Below are 20,622 nucleotides of genomic sequence, written 5' to 3'. Positions count from 1 at the left end.
TCTTCTGCAAGACATCACATGACCCACTTATTCAAATACCTATCCTTATAAAAAACTTCTTATTTGGAATTGGAATCAATTAGATGCCAATATATCCTTACAAGCATGCCTAACACATGCATTGCACACATTAACCCTTACAGCAATTGAAGTGCAATGGTTTCAATTAAAGCACTGACAAGCGTCCTATTAGTGAGTAATGAGTAAAGGAGTCGATTCTATTGGGTTCAGGTGTTAATGCTTGTAGTCATTAGGCGTACGTTCGCCTACCGCATGAACGAGTGGTGTCCGCTAAGCAATAGTACACTTGTGGACACCGCACATTTCTGCCCTTTTTGATCGCGTGCATTCGGAGTGCTATCCGAATGTACGCCCCCCAACATAAGTGTACTCCCCCGTATCCGCCCATGTTTCCGCCCCGTTTTGCCCACTTTGAAACTACGCCCATGTGTCATTCCGCATGACGCCCATAATACGCCCATATTTCCCGACTGATTGCGGGGAACAGTTTTGGACGGGATTTGGCCGAACTGGTACGGAGTCAAGGCGTGGCACATGCGCGTTGCGTTCTCCACGCATGCGCAGACGCGGAAAACACGCGATCCGAAAGTATGCGGTAAAGTCCGCGTCAATCAGAATAAGGGCCAATGACAGAATCTTATTGGATGCAATGGGCAACATCACATTTTTTTTTTTTTTTTTTCATTTTAAGAAACTTTAGTAAATGTACCTCTAATTGCCAAATATAACAAGTAGAGAGAGGTCAAAGGAGGGGAGCAAAGGAAAAGGAAGGGGTGAGGGGAACATACAGCCAATTTATGTAAAATGGAAAACAGTTAATACAACTAAGAGAGATGGAAGAAGAATTAATGTTTACAGGTTCAAGGTGGGGACTATATATCAACACATAACAATTACAGCAGTGTCATTCAGTGTTTTCTATTTATTTGTAGATGTGTGATTTTAACTGAGGTTCTAATTGGTAAGATTTCATATGGAATGTACACCTTTTTCCACAGCTGGCAACGTAGAGCAACTAGCAAAATATAGTAACAGCCCAATTTAATGGTATGACTTTCTTAGTTACTGTGTAAAGACCGTGAGAAGAGGGATTATAGTCTTCCCTTAGGTCCTAAATCCTTAATGTTAATGTCAGGGCACAAAAATGCTAAATGATCTGTAAATTAGCTAAACAGAACACGAAATTAATAAACACTGTCAACTTAATCCAGAAATGTCTGATTTGTTGCAATTCCAAAAATGATGGTAAAAAGAGCCGATAATAGTGGTATTTGGTGCCCTGACTTATTAAGGGGGGTATTCAATGCTGCAGCGAGCGGCCGGCGAGGGGGTTAAACAGCGAGGATTGCTGAAAACCAGCGATCCTCGCTGTTTAACCCCCGCGCCGGCCACTCGCTCTATTCAACGTTCTGGGGAAATCCTCGCCGTCACAGGATGGCGAGAATTCCCCAAAACAGCGAGACCCGCGGCTACTGCAGAAAACTCGCAGTTTTTAGCCGCGAGTCTCGCTGATTCTGGAGCCGCATCCGCCAATTTTCCCTCGCTCAAAAAATGGAGCGAGGGGGAATTGGCGGATGCGGAGGGTGTGTTGAATGCTGTCAGGGTGAGTGGTGACAGCGAGCAGGAAGACCTGCTCGCTGTCACCACTCGCAAACAGCATTGAATACCTGCCTTTGACTTGTACTCTATGTTTATACTATAGTTGGGATATTTTGTCCGATTTATAGTTTTGATATGGACCTCTTATAACATTGCTGTTTGTAAATATTTCTTAGTGGAATCAAAATGGCATAATACATGAAACGGTGAAGAATTAGAAGGGATATCCTTAGACCAGATTATAGATGGTTGTGCTCAGGTCACCTCCTTTCCACTATATCCTTATTGACCTCCTTTCCACTATATCCTTAGACCAGCCTGTGAGAGCTGAACGCCACATTTCTGATGGGCCAATATTATTCAGATCTTTGTATAAATCTTTGGATTGAAAAATGCAGCGTAAAATAGAAATCAGAAGAGAGAATAGCGTGTCTGTTGTCTGGAAGGATAGCAGGGGAGGGGTAAAGATACGATTTTAATATAAATACTGCCCTTATAATAGATACATTTGAGATTTATTTTTCAGAATTATGTTTTAATATTTAACATTTATTTTGAAAGGTTTTATCTATAAAGCAGCCCAATATCAATTAATTATTATTATTATTATTATTATTATTATTATTATTATTATTATTATTATACAATCATCCTATTCGGTGATTCCATTAACAGATCATTCTTATAATAATGAGGGTTTGCTTACAGATTTGCCTCTCCAAATGGACTGACTCCTCTACTCATTGGATGGGCCACTGCCTTAATCTTGTATTCAACAGACTACTGTATGCTTAGTTTCTGAATTCAATAACACCCTCTTTCCTCTCTGAGAACACAACCTTATCACCTGCATGTTCTCTGCCATTACTTTAAACTCAATGTCACTGAAGACCCCAATCCACCTCAAACCCGCAGAACTTTTCACATCCGCAACAACTTCACTCATCTATTTCTGTATTCACTTCTCCTGAGACAGCAGAATCACACCTTAAACAGACTCTACAAATAACCATTGATGAAGTGGCTCCAGCTACACATCACACTTCACTTAGGCTTAGATGTCAACCATGACACTCTATATTAACAAAACACCTTACAACATCTGTTATGTAAAGTTGAACGTCAGTGATGTCAAACTCATAATTCATTTGACTTCCTCTTCTGATTATTTAACTACTACCATTTTTCAACAAAAGTATCAAATCCATGGGTTTTTGCCCATTATCAGGCTAAATTACAGGAGTTTTCACCCTTTTTTTTTTCTTTTTGTAATTTTTTGCCCATGTCTTTTAACCCCCAAAAAAGGACAAAAAATGTGTGAAACATGACTATAAAATGGGTGAGTACTCCCGCAATTGAATACAATTGCGGCAAAATAGTCCTGTTTTTTCGCATTTGTGAAAAGAATGGAACTAAATGACTGATATTTTCATATATTTCATTGTCCTTTATTATACACTAGGTGATTCACTCATGTGTTATCATAAATATGATTATTATCCTGCCTTACGCCTTCCCATGTTATTCTTTTTTCTCTTTTGTTTCCTTTTCTATCCGTGTTTATTATAGAACCATTTTGTTATCATGACTATTATTACGGGGCCAGGCAGCCCCCCCACAATAATGAATTCATCAAATTGGCTGCTACTTTAGTAGCTCAGCCTCCAGCTTAAGGAGCTGAGCATTGGCACATTGGCCCTGCACAGTAATTCTCACAGAAAAGCATTCTAGTTTGAAGGGGGATGCCAAAAACCCTACCACTGGCCCTGTCTCTGTCCAACAGGAGGAGGGGAGGGGGGGTCGGGAATTAGGTGGCATAGAGAAATGAGTTTCCCTACCTCTGCATGACCACTATAAACCCTGAGTGGGACAGATCAGGAGTGAAAAGTAAGAAGAAGATGTCCATGATTTTTCCTGCATTACCTTTATAAGTAATGCCCCTGACACCTATGTTATGCAAAAGTAGGTGACAATATTAATTGTCACCTGCTTTTGTATAAATTATTTGATAATGAGTAGACCCCCCTAAATATAAATAACTGAAAATAATTCTTAAGGATAGATTAGTTTACTGCTGGTATGCTTGGGTTACTTTAACATAATAATAATAATAATAATAATAATAATAATAATAATAATAATAATAATAATAATAATCCTTTATTGTCATCAACTGTCTACATAAAAATATGTAAACAGCAGCATATATCAGAGCAAAATAAGTAAAATGACATCAGGACATAAAACTATAAATCATTACCACCAATAATCCCACTATTTATTTAAAGTGCGAACTTCTGCAGGGAAGAAAATCTCCCTGAACCGTCTAGATTTACACAAAACTGAACGGTATCTCCTGTTCGATGGCAATAAAAAGAGCAGACCTCCACTGGGATGAGTGGGGTCCCTCAAGATACCCTTAACCTTTGATAGTAAACGGTTTTCATATACTTGCTGGATACTTAGGAGAACAACTCCAGTTATTTTACTTGCCGTCGAAACAACTCTATGGAGCGATTTACCCTCAGCAGCAGAGCAAGTACCAAATCCTGCTAAAACACCGTAGGTTGAAACACTTTCAATAATATCAGAATAACATGTCGGCGAGCTGTACTGCACATTCTTTTAACACTTTCCCTGGGATCCTGTCCGGGCCGGAGGCCTTCCCTAACTTAGACCTGGCAAAACACTGTCTAACAGAGTCCATGTCTAACTCTCAGAGTTTCCCACCGGAAGGGTGTGTGGCATAATTGGTCTATCAAAAGGGGTATAAAAAGTGTTTAAAGTATCTCCCAACAAGGGATCATAACTTGATTTAGTAAATTTTTATCCGTCTTATAGTGTGTAATATTTTGAATGCCTTTCCATAAGGCCTTGGCATTATTTTCCTGATGAAAAATGTTCTCTAATTTTACAGAATAAGCCTTTTTTGCCCTAACAATTCCTTTTTTTAAGTTGAGATGAGCAGCCCTAAAAATGGTTGAATCACCGGATCTAAAGGTATTATTTCTCTCTAAAAATAGGGAGCAAACTTCCCCATTAATCCAGGGGTTGTCATTGGCAAAAAGACGTATCTGCTTCTTAACAGTCACACTCTCTATGCTAAAATTCAGGTAACCTAAGACCATAGTTGTCAAAATATCAATGTTCACTAAGTTGTTATCATCCGTAGACTCTTCAATAAATAATTCCCAATCAGTAGATTCCAACCTATCCTGCAGGTTGGTCATAGCAACCTCGGGCCAGGCAGTACTAACAATTTTTGTCGGCTTTGTGCACCGAATGAGGGAAACATAGGTGGGAGATAAAAACAGGGAAATATGACCAATGTTTGAATCTCTAAGAGCGGTAGGCATCCTTAATATTACAATAAACTTGGTCAAGAATATTAGTGGGTTTTTAACATATTGATAAAATGTCAGTAATACTGACCGTATACTCAATACTGGACGAATACGGAACATATAGTCATCGTTATGTTGGGCAATATACAATTGTGTATACTGCTAAACGATGGTTGTCCTCTTCTTTGCAAAACGTTGATTTGCAGTTCAGCCTGAAGCCTGAACATGTTTTTATTTTACATAAAATTATGTTTTTAAAAAAATATTTTATTATTTCATATTAACACTTGTTTTTTATTATTATTTTACATTCTAATATTTCATGTATGTATTGGTCAGACTGTTTGCATACTGCAATTTAAATACATTTTTCCTAGTGGCTTTTTGTCTTATTTTGCTTTGTCACATGCTAAGAGCTAAACTATATTTTGCTATGGCTGCCCACTTTTTTTTATTTTTAATGAAACCTATCTGTGATGGATATTAGCTACATACAGCTGGGCAGAAATAATGGGATGCTACTTGCAATCTTCTAAAGGATATTTAAAACAATAGTTTACATTGGCTATGAACGTGAAGACATTCGGAAAGTAATTTGGGTGGCTATTTGCCTGGGGACTTGCTCTAATTGGCATTTCTAACCTGATTTTTAATCCTTAGAGTTAAATTAATCAAAAAGCCTACAATTTCTTATTTGTATTCTGCTAGCAAAATGTGTGGCTTGTTTAAATCCATCAAGTCTAATTCTCCTGAGAGCACACAGCCCTGGCCAGTAATAAGACACTTCTAAATTACCAGGCATTTCCATGAGAGATTTGGGCAGTGTAACTGATTGGAAAACAGAACAGCAATATGATTACCGGAGTAGCCCACAAAATGAGGACTTCACATATTCTGTTTAAACACTATTGTAATTTAATTTGTTTTGCGTGTCCATTTCGAATTTTTAGCTGACAACTGAAAGAAAAACAGCCATAAAGAAAAATGAGCACCTCATAAACGCTATTTTATTAGCACAATAATAAAGGGGGAAATAAATAAAGCGTTCATAAATGTAAATTTTTTAGCATGGTGATTATAAGACATATACAATTATTTTTGGTTGTATGGGCTACAGTATTTATTTGTAAAAATGAGGAAAAGAATTGCATATCATTAATAAATTATTGGGTTGGGGTTAAGGGACACCAGGGGTAAGCTGATATAGCATTACAAAGGCCAATATCCCAAAAATGATAAGAGCACAGAGTTGCTGTGGTTAGTACAAGAGGACAATTCTGTCACCTCATGGTTCAGGTTGATCCCATACTTGGCTTCACTTCTGCATTTGAGTGCAGTGATATGGATCAACAACAATTATCTGTTCACCATACTCTGCCATGCTTTACAATGGTCTAGTATATTGGGATGTCTGGTGTGAATTTCTCTCTTGAGGTCATGCCACAGCATCTAAATCAGGTTGAGGTCAGGACTCTGACTGGGCCACTCCAGAAGATGTATTTTCTTTTGTTGAAGCCATTTTGTTGATCTACTTCTGTGCTTTGGGTCATTGTCCTGTTGCATCACCTATCTTCCGAGGAGCTTCAATTGGTAGACATATGGCATTAAGTTCTCCTGCAAAATGTCTTCATAAACTTGGGAATTCATTTTACCATCAATTATAGCAATCTGTCCAGGCCCTACGGCAGCAAAGCAGCCCCAAATCATGATGCTTCTACCATACTTCACAGTTGGGATGAGGTTTTGATGTTGGTGTGCTGTGCTTTTTTTTCTCCACACATAGGGGCAGATGTATAACAAGAGATAAATGCAAGGGTGATAAAGAGAGATAAACATCCAGCCAATTAGCTCCTTCCTGACTTTTTTCAAACACAGCCTGTAACATGGCAGTTAGGAGGTGATTGGCTGGACATTTATATCTCTTTATCACCCTTGCATTTATCTCTTATTAAGGCTTAATACATCTTCCCCATAGTGTTGTGTGTTCCTTCCAAACAACTCACCTTTGGCTTCATCTGTCCACAGAATATTTTGCCAGTATTGCTGTGGAACACCCAGGTGCTCTTTTGCAAACTTCAAATGTACAATGCTTTTTGTGGACAGCAGTGGCTTCCCCAGTGGTGTCCTCCTATGAACTCCATTCTTGTTTAGAGTTTTTTACATATCATAGATTCTTCAACAGATATCTTAGAATGTGCCAGAGATTTATATAAGTCTTTAGCTGACATTATAGGATTCCTCTTCACCTCATTGAGCCTTCTGCGCTGTGCTCTTATTAAAGCCTTTAGAGATACTTTTGTAACCCTTTACAGCTTTATGCAAGTCAACAATTCTTAATCATGGGTCTTCTGGGAGCTCTTTTGTGCGAGGCATAGTTCACATCAGGCAATGCTACTTGTTAATAGTATACTCAAAACTGGTGTTTGTTTTTATAGGGCAGCGCAGCTTTAATCAACACCTCAAATCTCATCTCATTGATTGGACTCCAGGTTGGCGGACTCCAATTATCTCTTAGAGAAGTCATTAGCCTAGGGGTTCACATACTTTATCCACTCTGCACTGTGAATGTTTACATGGTGTGTACAATAAAATCATGAGAACATATAATTGTTTGTGTGGTAATAGTTTAAGCAGACTGTGTTTGTCTATTGTTGTGACTTAGATGAAGATCAGAACACATTTTATTACCAATTTATGCAGAAATCCAGGAAATTCCATAATTTTTCTTGAAATTGTATATATATATATATATATATATATATATATATATATATATATATACACCTTTTTAATTAAAACTATATTTGATTATGTTTTATTTGAAGACTTGAAAGTGACATCTTAGTATGGCTTTTCATTATACGCACACATGAAACAGGATGGCAGCTGAGATACCATGAATTAAAAATTGAAGGAAATCATTTCCTCACTAGCTAAGAATACATCCTGTATATTAGACCTTGATCTGAGCCCCTGATTAGCTCACAGAAAGTTATCTTTTCCTTTTTTATGTTATTTAATATTAATTGTATTTCTGCCTTATCCCCAGGAGAATTCTAGTAAACAGATTAAAGTGAAAATATATATCTTTAGTCCCCCTTATGCAACTAATCAACTACTGTAGCAGACTGTGTTCAAACATCATTAAAATAAAATAAAAAAAAATCTTAGAACATAAAAACAATCACTGATGAATCTTTAATATATTTGAAATCCCCATGGTATTACTGACAGTACCTTTGTCTGCACCATTCCTGGTCGCTGATCTCTCAAGTGCTCCAGAGTAGCGGCAATATCAATCTCTTTAGCACCTGCAACAAACCACAAATTGGACTGAGTTCTCAGCACAAGATAATTCAGGCTGCATCTGTCAATCTCTTCCTAGCCAGTTCCCTTTGGACAACAGACCAATTGAAAAATATTAATTCATGCCTCAGTAGACGTGGCAGACAGATGCAATTGTAATGTTCATACAGAAAAAGAGGAGTGTAGCTTTGATTATCATCAACGCAGAGGAAAAAAAAAGAGGACCCTCAAGAGAGAGCTGCCTATTGTGTGTTATAGCGGTACAATCTCTCACATAAAGACCATTACCGTCTGCCGAAATGAAAACACAATTCCTGAAATCGTGCAGTTTAAATGTGAATGGTTATCAAGGCAATGCCCCTATCCAAAAGGTTTAATAAGAATGTTTGACATTGTAACAGAAGACGCCAGCATTATTATTATTATCAAGTTTTAAATAAAAAAAGTATCTTGAAAAATCCATGTGAGTAAGAGAGGCCAGGGCTTTCTAATGCATGATGCCTGTACCTAGTGCCTGACTCATAGGCAATGTTAGACACAAATTGTAGAGCCACTGATAGCCAATAATGATTTGTAGGCTAGAAAGTACACAAACATAGATAGCTAAAAGTAGACCTTTCTTCATTCACTCGCATAATACAGGTGTAGACATACTGTAGTTCCTCCAAAGTGACACATAGGACAAATATATATATATATATTTGCAAAAGAAAGGAGAGAGACGCACCAATGAGCCAAGTATAAACAACACTTATACCTGGCTCATTGGTGCGTCTCTCTCCTTTCTTTTGCAAGCATCTACTCTTGGATCTGTGGTAGGATCCGTGACAGAGACTGCACACATGGTGGATGTCATTGTGGACTTTATTTCCCTATACTGAGGACTTTTGCGCTGGGTATCTTGTCTTTTCCATATATATATATATATATATATATATATATATATATATATATATATATATATATATATATATATATATATATACACACACACACACACACACACACACACTGTATATATAGTCAAAAGGGATTGGAACCCCCCTTACAAGTACAACGTTTCAGATCAGATGGACATGCAGAGGGCACAGTAGATACTGTCTCATGAAGGTGGTGGCATTATGCTGTGGGGCTGTTTCAGCTGGTTTTACAGGAAATTTGGTAACCTGGATGGACTGGCAGCTCAGAGTCCAGATCTTAACCCCAGAAAAATCCTCTCGGTTAAATTAGTGACGGGTGCACTCTAGGCTGACTTTACCTTCTTCAGTGCTCAAAGTTGGGCGGTACACAATAGTGTGGCATATCGCCACTTTGAGCACTAATCTGGGCATAGCAGATTTCATCTGAGCTGTGGATCTGACTCGCTGCTGCTCAGATTCACAGCTCTGTTCAGTAAGTTCATTGCACTAAGCGTCTGCTAGAGCCAAACCTAATCTCATTGGTGGACAGAAAGTAGGCCAGTGTGAGGGCTCCAATCCCCACAACAAAGTTAGTCTGCTGCTGGGACTCTGAATGCCACAGCTGTCCACTGCCTGCAGTATCAATTCACTAGCATGCGGGAAGGTCAGCGAGGGGATGGTGACTTGCCATCCTACCCCAATTGAGTGGATCACGTTAGGGCAAAAAGGGGGTGGGGGTTCTCCTTTTCCACAAACATGTCCCCAAACGCCACTTCTAGAGCCATGCAGTCTTTTATATCCACTGCAATGTAGATATATAAGCAGGTGGGAAGAGGGCTCCTTTACAACAAACATGCCTCCAAACTCCCACTGCCGCCTATTCTATCCTCCGTCGATAGGGGTTGAGGACGCCCATGACAGAAAATAGCAATACTGCCAGTGATAGAGCTGTCGGATTAGTGCTCACTTCTTTATGAGGATGATTTACTGACTTTTTAAGACTACCCAGACATGCAAGTATTATATTATCATGCTTTTTGGATAACAAAAGTGTACCGTTATCTATCTTTTTCATTACATTTTTGTCTGACGTTCTGCTACACTTAACATGTTCATGCCTACTGTACGTGTCATTGCAATGTCATAACCGCATCATTCACACTAATGTTTTACTATACAGATATCACTGCCCTAGAGCTTGTGCTGTACTGTTCAGTCATTTCCCTTTTACAGAGCAGCGACTACTCGCTCTTCCTGATGGCAATTTATTTACTATCCTCTGTAAATATCTGCAGAACACAGCTATGTGTCACTTACCCTTTGACAAATGCATATTAATTAACTTTAAGAACATCTCCTATTTATAAGCCAAGAATTACAAGAACATCAACACTTAATTTATTTGGGCCGCTTACATACAGCTCCAAATCTTATGGGAACATCATTGCTAGTTGTAATTTAAGCTTGGACGCCCCCACACATTTTTTTATTAATTCTGAGCTACAGTACCTACAAATAAACCCATTAATAATCATATCTATTTTTTAACTCTTAAATTTCCACTGATTTCTATGCATAAAATAGACATATTACCCATGTTGTAAATTGTTATTTAAAAACTCAAATATGGGACTTAAAACAGTTCCCAGGTGAGATTTCTCAAGAACCTCTGATCTACAGTATATCATAATCTCTGTCCATACTGATTTCATTCTAGAGGTCTTGAAATGGCTTTGAAATACTTGAACTAAACCATAATTCCCCAGCTTTAAAACTGGTAATTTTATCGGTACATTAGGCAAAACCAAGTATATTGATGTGTCATACGTTTATCAACAACACATTTATTTGTCATCTAAGAAAAAAGTTTCTTACTGGCTGGTGCTAAAAACATAAATTTTTACAAGAGATGTGCAGGTCTGGTTTTACCCACAATCACTGGGATCTCAATGCGGGATCTTATTGGCTATCGGCTGTCACGTGTTTTGGATAAATAATAAGATCCCGCATTGAGAACCAAATAAATGAGGATAAAACAAACCCACACATTTACTTCATAAATACATTTATAAAAATGGAAACTATTGGTTCTAATGAATCTGTATCTACTTGTGCTTGTGGTTATTAGTAGTAGCAACATGGCAGAAACTTTTGGATGCTCCCTGTGTTTGTGTTTTAGCAAATGGGATAATAATTTCCTCCACTAATTCTATTCTTGTAATTATCTATGTACTTCATCTAAAGGGAGCCACAAGTGGTCAGCAGATCCACACAGGGTAAAAGAATAAGACAGTACAGAGAACAGCAGACAAGTAGCTAATAGCACAGCAACTCTCTATACAACTACTGGTACAAAGATGCAGTGGAAATAATCAGCATAATCTGGAACCTGTTTCGATCAGTGTAGGCGCAGATAATGGGTCTAGGTTATCTGACGAAACCAGAACAATGAAGGAATGGAGACCGGGGGCAGAAAGCCTAAAGAGTTAATGTAGAGAGTAGCTGGTATGTAAGAGAAGTGCACACTGAGGATAGGAGGGAGGAGGGTATTGCATCTAGTGCTTGCAGTCTACAGGGAGGGGGGTGGGGGGTCTAATGCAAGATGTATTGAGTGAGCCTGGTAGGGGTAAAAACAGGACACAGGAGAGTGGTAACGGAAGGGTGGAAGCAGGTGAGGTAAAGTATGTGGTGAGCAGACAAAAGTGAATGAGGATGAGCAGCGCTGGGTTTCACTGAGAATATTAATATACACAATGGTACTATATTCAAAACATTAAATGATAATAAAATATAAACATTAACAAACATACATATGAGCTCAAATTAGCAACAAGTAAACACTGTTAAGATATATTCCTAAAATATTAGGGAAAACACACCCTCAAGGGGAATTGGTGTTGGAAACAGTTCAGTTGGTGATGCAGTAAGGGCTCCACTAGTTGGTAGGGGAGCAAGCCATGTATTACTGCTGGTATTAGAATAAGTTCCAGTATCATACCCAGCTTGGGGTGAAATAATTACCCTGTTGGGTGGCTTGAGTCCATCTGTATTTGTCCCTGTATTTTAGCAAGGCTTGCTCGCAGAAATGTTCCACGGAGATATTGAACTTTGCAGCCTCAAGACTTTTGGTGCTGGGCCAGAACTGAACAAGTGGCTGAATGCATTTAGGTGTATATGCAAACACCTTCCTCAGGAGCAGAGAGAGGACTGAGTGTCACGGGGTTGTAATTTATACCCTCCCCAAATGGGGTCATAGAAATCATGGGTGAAATGTAATAGGATGAGAGATTCAGAAAGTGAGAGATTTGGTAAGAAATCTCCAGTTTTTTTAAAGCAGCAATCATTTATACTGCAAAATCAAACTAGTTTTGCCACTTTAAAAAACTGGAGATTTCTTACCAAATCTCTCACTTTCTGAATCTCTTATCCTATTACATTTGCCCCCAGGTGTTACAGGAAGTGATGTCATATACCATTCGGTACTTGTGCATTATCACGGCGCCCACAATATTAGGTCGCACGACATATAATCGCATCGCATCTCATGCCATCGCATGGCATACACCCGATGCACAGAGATGCGATGCGATTTTAAATTGTATAAGCCCCCTATACGATGTTTAATTGTATAAGCACACTAATGGGGGCTTACAATGTTAAATGCACCCCCACTATGAACCAACCCGTGAGAGGGTAGCGAGCCAGCAAGGGGCGGCAGTACGCGTCCTACGACCTTTTCATACCCCCACTATCCACGTCGGCGTGGAGTTAATTGTATATAGTGTGGTGTGGGCAGCGCGCCACTGAGCCCGAAGCATGGCGAGCGCAGCGAGCCCCGTGAGGGGATGCGTATTACTTTGCATGTATTCCGCGTCCCCTCGCGGGCTCGCTGTGCTCGCCGCGCTTCGGGCTCGGTGGCTCGCTGCGCTCACCACACTATATGAAATCAACTCCACGCCGATGTGGATTGTGGGGGTATGAAAAGGTCGTAGGACGCGTACCACCTCCCCTTGCGGACTCGCTGCGCTCGCCATGCTTCGGGTTGGCGTTGATAGTGGGGGTGCCGTTGGGGGTGCTTTTAACATACTAAGCACCCATCACGTTTAATTATCTTATAGGGGCCACTTTTAACATGGAAAAACCCATTAGGGTGCTTATACAATTTTAAATCGCATACCATTGTATATGCGATAGAATGGCATACAATGCGATGGTATACAATTTAAAATTGTATAACATCGCCTGCCATTGCGTAACATTGCATTGCATGCCATTGCATGCCTTATGGTCTGCAATGCGATGGGCGCCGTGCTAGTACACAAGTACCTACCATTCCTTTGAATTTCCAACACCAATTCCTCAAGAGAGTGCATTTTCTCTAATATTTCAGGAATAAACCTAACAGTGTTTACTTGTTGCTAATTTGAGCTTATATGTATGTTTGTCAATGTTTATATATTATTTTTATTATTAAATGTTTTTTATAAAGTACCATTGTAGTGTATATTATTACTCTCAGTGAATCCCAGCGCTGCTCATTCCTTCCGTTTTTCTGCTCACTAATACACGAGGGTTTCCACAACCCCTCAGAGCAGCAGCTTAGACAGCGCCCCTGAGACAGCCTTTTCCCTATATAAAGTATGTGGTGACATGGTTAAGTGGTGCAGGGCCGCCACTAGAAATTTTGGGGCCCGGGACTGACCTACAGTCCGGACCCCCAGCGGCACAGCACCATACCTCCGGCCAGCTGCCGCCCCCCCCCCCCCCGCACGACAGCACCCCGCCTCCCTCTACCCAGTCCCCATTACTTACATCACCCATGGCGCATCGTCCTCCAGCTCCTTCAGTGTCCTCAGTGACAGTCGGGTCTGGCGCGCACACTGCACAGTGCAGCCTGCAGAGCGCCAAGCCACACTGTGTCTTAGGCTCGGCACTCTGTAGGCTGCACTGTGTATTGTGCATGCCTGGCCGCCGGGTGGGGGTGGCTGGGTGCGGGGGTCTGTGGGCAGCTGCCCGGGCCCCTCCAGAGCCCGGGGGAAATGTAACAAGGGCACCCCCCTGTCAGCGGTCCTGAAGTGGTGGATAAATAAGTCTTTATGAACAGCAGCAGCTTAAAGCACAAATGCAGTCCTTGTTTGATGCTGGAATTGTATGTGGAATCCATTTGACATGTGGTGTCACTGGACCTTTCCTAACACCTGTGAGTAACCATAACAGTGGTAAAGCAGTAGCTGTATTTGTCAGGATAAGTGCAGGTGGATCTCTGTTTAACACAGGCATTGCTGTCAGACTGCTGCAGCTTCCTGCTCACTTATTCCATTATCTTCCTATGCTCTCACTTATGGAGTATATGGAGTATAGTAAAATAGCTACTGAGGACTTGGAAATTCTAATAGTTGTCAATGTTTTAAATGGTAGATTAAATAATACAGAATTTCTCTGGTTCATATGAAATAGCTAAAATATCAAACTGACTATATCAAATTCCACAGTACACATGTGTCCATGTACTTCTACCCTCCTTGCACATTAAAGAGCTTTTCTAGTCATGCCACACCATTACTATGTGTAGCACTGAGCGGCTGCTTGTGCGACTATATCCATTCCAATGCCTCTTATTCACAAATATTAAAACTGTATCTGCATAATATATGCTACATTACAGTGTCAGCGGCTGTTTTCCAGTAAGATAATGTAGCATAGCATTTTGTATGCAGATACACCCACAGTCACAAACAGAATATAGGCATGCCACTCCATTTTGCAAATAAGACCCTCAGCGCTACAGAGTCATGTGGTTCTACATCGCACATTCCAAGATAAAAGTGGTGGCCATGAGGATACTGTATTAGTATATTTGTATTAGAGATGTATGAGTTCAGTTTTACTCGGTTTTACTCTGGATCATGTTAGTTATCCAAGACACATGACATCCGACAGCCAATATGATCTAGTTTTGCAAACCGAGTAAAACCAAACCCGCACATCTCTAATTTAAATACATTGATCTACAATATCTAAACATCTCTTTGACCACTTTACATATAAAGTAAAAATGCCTCCATGTACTGTAGTATCAATATGGTTATATAAATTGATTTGTACTTTACAGTAATACTAATATCTTCATATATATTAGTGTGGAGTAGTCAAAGGCAATTTAAGAAAGACAAACGCCTGTGCAGTAAAGCCAGAGTGTACTGCGTATGCATACTATAGGTCTCCAGGAATATGGAGCCTGCACCTTGTACCAGGGGACATCTCTACTGTGCATGCCACTAAGTACTGGACCAACAAAGTGGTAAGTATAATTATATGGGTGCAGGGTGTGCACTGTTTGGGCACCCCTGGACCTAGGGGTAAGTGTGAACTGCACCTCTTCTCTTGCACCCATTAGAGATTCAGTATGACAGCAGGAGTAGTGATAACCTTCAGCACTGGAACCCAACCTATATAGTCATGGCTGCAAGACTTGTCTACACCTTGGGCCAAAACTAGGTTGATTTTGTCATGTAAATGATTGCCGCTTTAAAAAAAATGGGAAACTCTCCCAAAATCTCTCACTTACTGATTCTCACCCCCTATTACATTTGGCCCCTTATATAAAACATGTTAAACTAATTGTTGTGTTTCAAATATAGGATTATACAACATTCTATGTGTGCGAAAAAAATTAGGGGCATAACAAATCCATTTCTCAAGATTCTTATAAATACTGATCAGAACATAGTTTGCATATTCAATTAAAAAGGAAGTTCTTAAATAAATAAGTATATTTGTAAGTTTTTCCTTTATGTTGCCTTAAAAATCAATTCATATTTAAAAGTTTGGGCTACAATTCCTTCATTTCTGTTTCAAGAAGCGATAACTATATCTTAATTCTTCAAATTTCAGCAATATTATCATAAAATCAGGGAGATGTTGCATAAACCGTTATAATGGTATGCGGTCATTAGGTTGACAGGGTCTAGGTCCACAGTCAAAAAGTTGACAGATGAAAAAGGTCAACATGTATTAGGTCAGCATGGATGAAAATGTCAACATTAGAAATGTCGACATGGGAAAAGGTCGACATGAGCGTTTCATGATTTTTGTTTTAACCACTTCGGTGGTATGCCCAGAAATTTTCTGGGCTGAGCTGCGCTGCAGGAGCGGACTCTCACTGAAAATTTCCAGGCATGTCACTGATGAGCAGGTGTGCGCCATTAGGGTCTCCAGCAGTGCTACATCGCTCCCTCCCCCTCATCGCTCCAACCCCTACCTATCACCCACATCACTCACCTACCGCACCCCCCTACTGCTGGTCCCCGCCGCCGAGCCTCCCTGTCACCGCTCCTGAAGTTCGGGGCCAATCGGGAGTGCTCTGGTGTTCGGGCGCCCAAACACATGATTGTTCGAACACCCAAGCTTTCTTGAGTCACCCCCCTGTGGCCCTGAACTTTCCCGAACGGCCGCACACAGCCAAAGCCAGAAGCAGCAGCCCCTGGGGAGCACCCACTCTGTGGTGAATATTTCTGGGGCAGGACAATCCTGCCCTGGTAGGTTTATCCTTCCCCTGGAAAACCCACCACTCAAGGAGTTAAAACCGACTTGTTCACTTTACCGAGTGCATTATAAGTGCAGCAAGCTATGTGAGGGGATGATGTACACTTATATGATGTCCATATTGACCTATGTTGTTATTGTTGTTATTATTATTAAAATTCTATTACAAAACAATTAAGAGATGTAATATTTTACTGTATACAATGGGGGTAAAAATAATCATAAAAATCCTGAGTGCATTATGATAATAATAATTTAACAGAAGCATTATATTATTTAATTAATAGAGCACTATATCTATTCAGCTAATTAATTCAGTTCATGACACTATAGGATTGGAAGGAGGTGGCTTTTAATTCAAAGCCAAACAGCAATGCCAGCAACTTTCAAAGAACCCTCCAAAGATTAGTAAATATGGAGGTTTAGAGGTCTAGAGTACTGTGTTCAGTTCTGGAAGCCATATCTCCAGAAGGATATAAATACATTAGAGACTGTACAAAGAAGGGCAACTAAAATGGTGCATGGCCTACATCACAAAACTTACCCGGAAAGAATAAAATATCTTAATATGTATAGTTTAGAGCAGAGAAGGGAAAGGGGGGACATGATAGAAACTTTCAAATATATCAAGGGTCTTAACAAGGTACAGGTGGGAGACATTCTTCAAAGAAAAAGGAGCAACAGCAGTGGCATAACTATAGCCCCGCAGCCCCCGCTGTGGCGGGGAGGCGCTAAGTAACTGTGGGTGCCGGTCTGCGGGGCTATGGTTACTAGTATGTGTCTGTGTGGCCGGGACATATCGGCAGCGCCGCCCCCGCCTCCCCCTAGCCATCCCACCCAAGTAAAGTTAAACAGCCCCCTTATCCCTCCGCATGCCATCACCGCCGCATTCAGGGTCCCACAGCGCAGATCTCCTCCTGGCTCCGTCTCCTCTTGCAGTGCCAATGAAAAATGACCATCACAAAATGGCTGCCCCCATACAGCAGACAGTATTTTAGGGATGTGGCAGCCTCCTCTAGCATCTTTAAAAGCCATCTACTATTAGGGGGCAGCCATTTAGTGAGTTTGGGGGGGGGGGGTGGCGCTGTCGATATCGGCTGGGAAGGGGGATTATTCTAGTTACGCCACTAAGCAACAGGACACAAGGACATGCACTGAAACTAGAGGAAGGAAGATTTAGGGAAATTTGAGGAAAAATTACTTCATAGAATGGGTAGTGGATAAGTAGAATAGCCTTCTATTGAAGGTTGTAGAGGCTAATACAGTAGATCAATGTAAACATGCTTGGGATAAGCATATTGATCTCCTTACAAAGCCATATGGCTCAAATATGGTTTGAGGTAACATGTTTAAAAAAGGTGCAGACTACATGGGCCAAATGGTTCTTATGTGCTGTCAAATTCTATTTTTCTATGTTAAAACGATTGGCAATGCATGCGGATATACTGCATGGCGGTTTTAAAACACTACACAAAATGAAACAGTAAAGTTAATCCTTCAACATCAGGCAGAAAACCCCTGCAGCAACAGTTGTGTATCAATAGCTTTATCCTGTATGAAGTTATGAAACACATTCCTAAATCTAAAATATAGAAAATATCATTTGGTGAAATAAATATTTGAAATGCAATGTAATATTATTTACTTAAGGTCAGTAAATAGAATCATAAAAGGGTTATAAAAGACATACAGACAGGTTAATAAAAAGTACAAAATCTATTGCATAAACAGACACTACAGTAAATTATAAAACAAATTAATTAAATCCAAAAAAATAATGCGCTTAAAAAGATACAGTATAGTCCAAACTGTATCTTTTTTTTTTTTAAATATGTTTATTAGGAGTAGTCCAAACTGTATCTTCTATAAAAACAGCATTCCCCTGCTGACATATTAAGAAATGAACCCACCAGAATAAAATACTCCCCAAACACTAAGGTGCTATTGACCTACATAGCAATTACAATAAAACATTTTTTTTATTATAAATAAATATCTTATGCAAATATTTGAAATACAGAATTCATGCATAACTTTTAAATATATTCTCATGACCAAAGGGCTAATTGTATGCAAGGTTTTATATTTACTGACACAGTAGAATAGTTTCCGATAAACAGTAGAACAATGCAACCTGTTTGGACACACAAAAGATAAGGTCATCTTAAAGATTTTCTACTTTCCCACAATACAAAGCTATGTTTTTTTCAGTATTACTTTGATTTTAAAACACATTATTGTCCGCTTTCCAATATACTAAGCACCCGATCAAGAACGCAAATCATTCTACCTTTTCTTCCTTCTTCAAGCTCCCTTTTAAAGACTGGAAACCTTAATCCTTAAAGGCCTTTTTTTTTAAAAAAGAAATACTCATACATGCAAGTCCTGCAGCTGGGCCCAGATTGAAAATGCACTTACATTTTATGTGTACAACTGAAGGACTCTGAAGTTAGAGCTTGCACTCAATATAAAAGCTTTGGAAATGGCATTCTTTGGTACTTGTACAATTCATTCTTTAAGAAAAGGAAATGGAAAGAAAGATTTCATGTCCAAGGCTTCAAGGTCTTTGATCATTTTGATGAACACTAGATTCTGAACCTGGGCCTCAAACTTCTCAGGCCAGACAAAGAAGACATAGGCCTCACAGTCTGGGCCTAGATTTCTGTCAGAACAAAACCTCTGGCTTCCTCACAGTGTGACAGCCTGGGAAAGGCCCACCTCAGCAGGGTTGAAATGCCCGCGTTGCCCTTTGATCTTTCAGTTAAACTACAGCCTAAGCAACAGGTCAGCGCATTTCAAATTGCACACCCCATTGGCAGAGGGGAGCAGGTCAAACACAAAATGGCGGTCACCAATCTAAGAAATCCCTGTGACTCCATTCTTTGGCCAGTTTCACATGACTTGTCTTCTATTGTGCAAGACTAAGCACACACTTAAAATGGAATTTGACATTACATGCTAGAATGGAGTCAATAAATGACATTCTTTAGTCTTCATGCAATAAAGTCAACCTAAGTGACTGAAAGACGGCAGCTAGAAAAAATGCTTCTCATTTGCTTTTGTATTGATATAAATAGTATATATTGTAAGTCTTGCCTTTTTTCCACCACATCTTGTTACAATGGGACTGAAACTAATTTGACTAATGTTTAAAAGATGTTGCTATACTTTTTGTTACAGCCAATTTCGACTCTTACAGTCAACAATTTTATTTCCTTCTAACTGGCAAATGGATTTATGCCTTCATGTCATAATGGGTACAGCTAACAGAAATAACAGAAAATAAATTAATTGATCTAGTAGTTTTGAAAACAATACATAAATATATTGAATAAATAATCAAATAAATAAAAAAAATTAATAAAAGAAGCATAAATACTTTATCTTAATGCAACAAACTCCTATTTTGTAGTCCTTTAAGCGATGTGCTCTTACGCTCTGTCTGATTGCAATGTACAATGGAATATGCTGGCACCATATAAGTAAATAGAAATAAATAAATGAATAATAAAAATAATAAAACACAAATGCAATCACGCACAATGCAAGCAGGTTATAGCCGTGACTAACTTGAACTAAGGTACAGGTAGTTAGTTTTTCATAAACCCTTAAATATACCCTTAACATATACGAAATGGGTGGATTGAATGTGGGTTAACAGTAGCTCCTGGTGCAAAGGAAACCCATTAACAATTCCCAAGAGCATGCTTTATTAGCTCGTCTATTGTAGAGCTATGGATGGATTGCCAAACATTGCCCTAGTTAATACACTGCAGCTCTCGGGTTCACATAAGAGAATGGAGAAGTTGGTAAGATGAGAGAATGGCAAAACCTTTTGCCATTCAGCCACTAATAGGGTATGGGATCAGTAAACAACCATTGTTGTTTGATGTAATAATAGTAAATAT

General features: G+C 39.5%; 1 protein-coding gene across 1 annotated transcript in view; it reads right to left on the bottom strand.

The window, feature by feature from the left end:
* Positions 1-20,622, bottom strand: part of PTPRN2 (protein tyrosine phosphatase receptor type N2) — a 947,086-nt gene that overhangs the window by 4,037 nt on the left and 922,427 nt on the right. Inside the window, exon 22 of the mRNA XM_083188999.1 lies at positions 8,202-8,275. Within this exon, the coding sequence (XP_083045125.1) occupies positions 8,202-8,275 (74 nt within the window). The remainder of the gene's footprint in view (positions 1-8,201; positions 8,276-20,622) is intronic.

The sequence above is a fragment of the Crinia signifera genome, chromosome 5 (genome assembly GCF_055691185.1).
Source record: "Crinia signifera chromosome 5, ASM5569118v1, whole genome shotgun sequence".
Taxonomy (NCBI): Eukaryota; Metazoa; Chordata; class Amphibia; order Anura; family Myobatrachidae; genus Crinia; species Crinia signifera.
The sequence above is the reverse complement of the archived record's forward strand: the minus strand, read 5'-3'. Positions and strand labels throughout refer to the sequence as shown.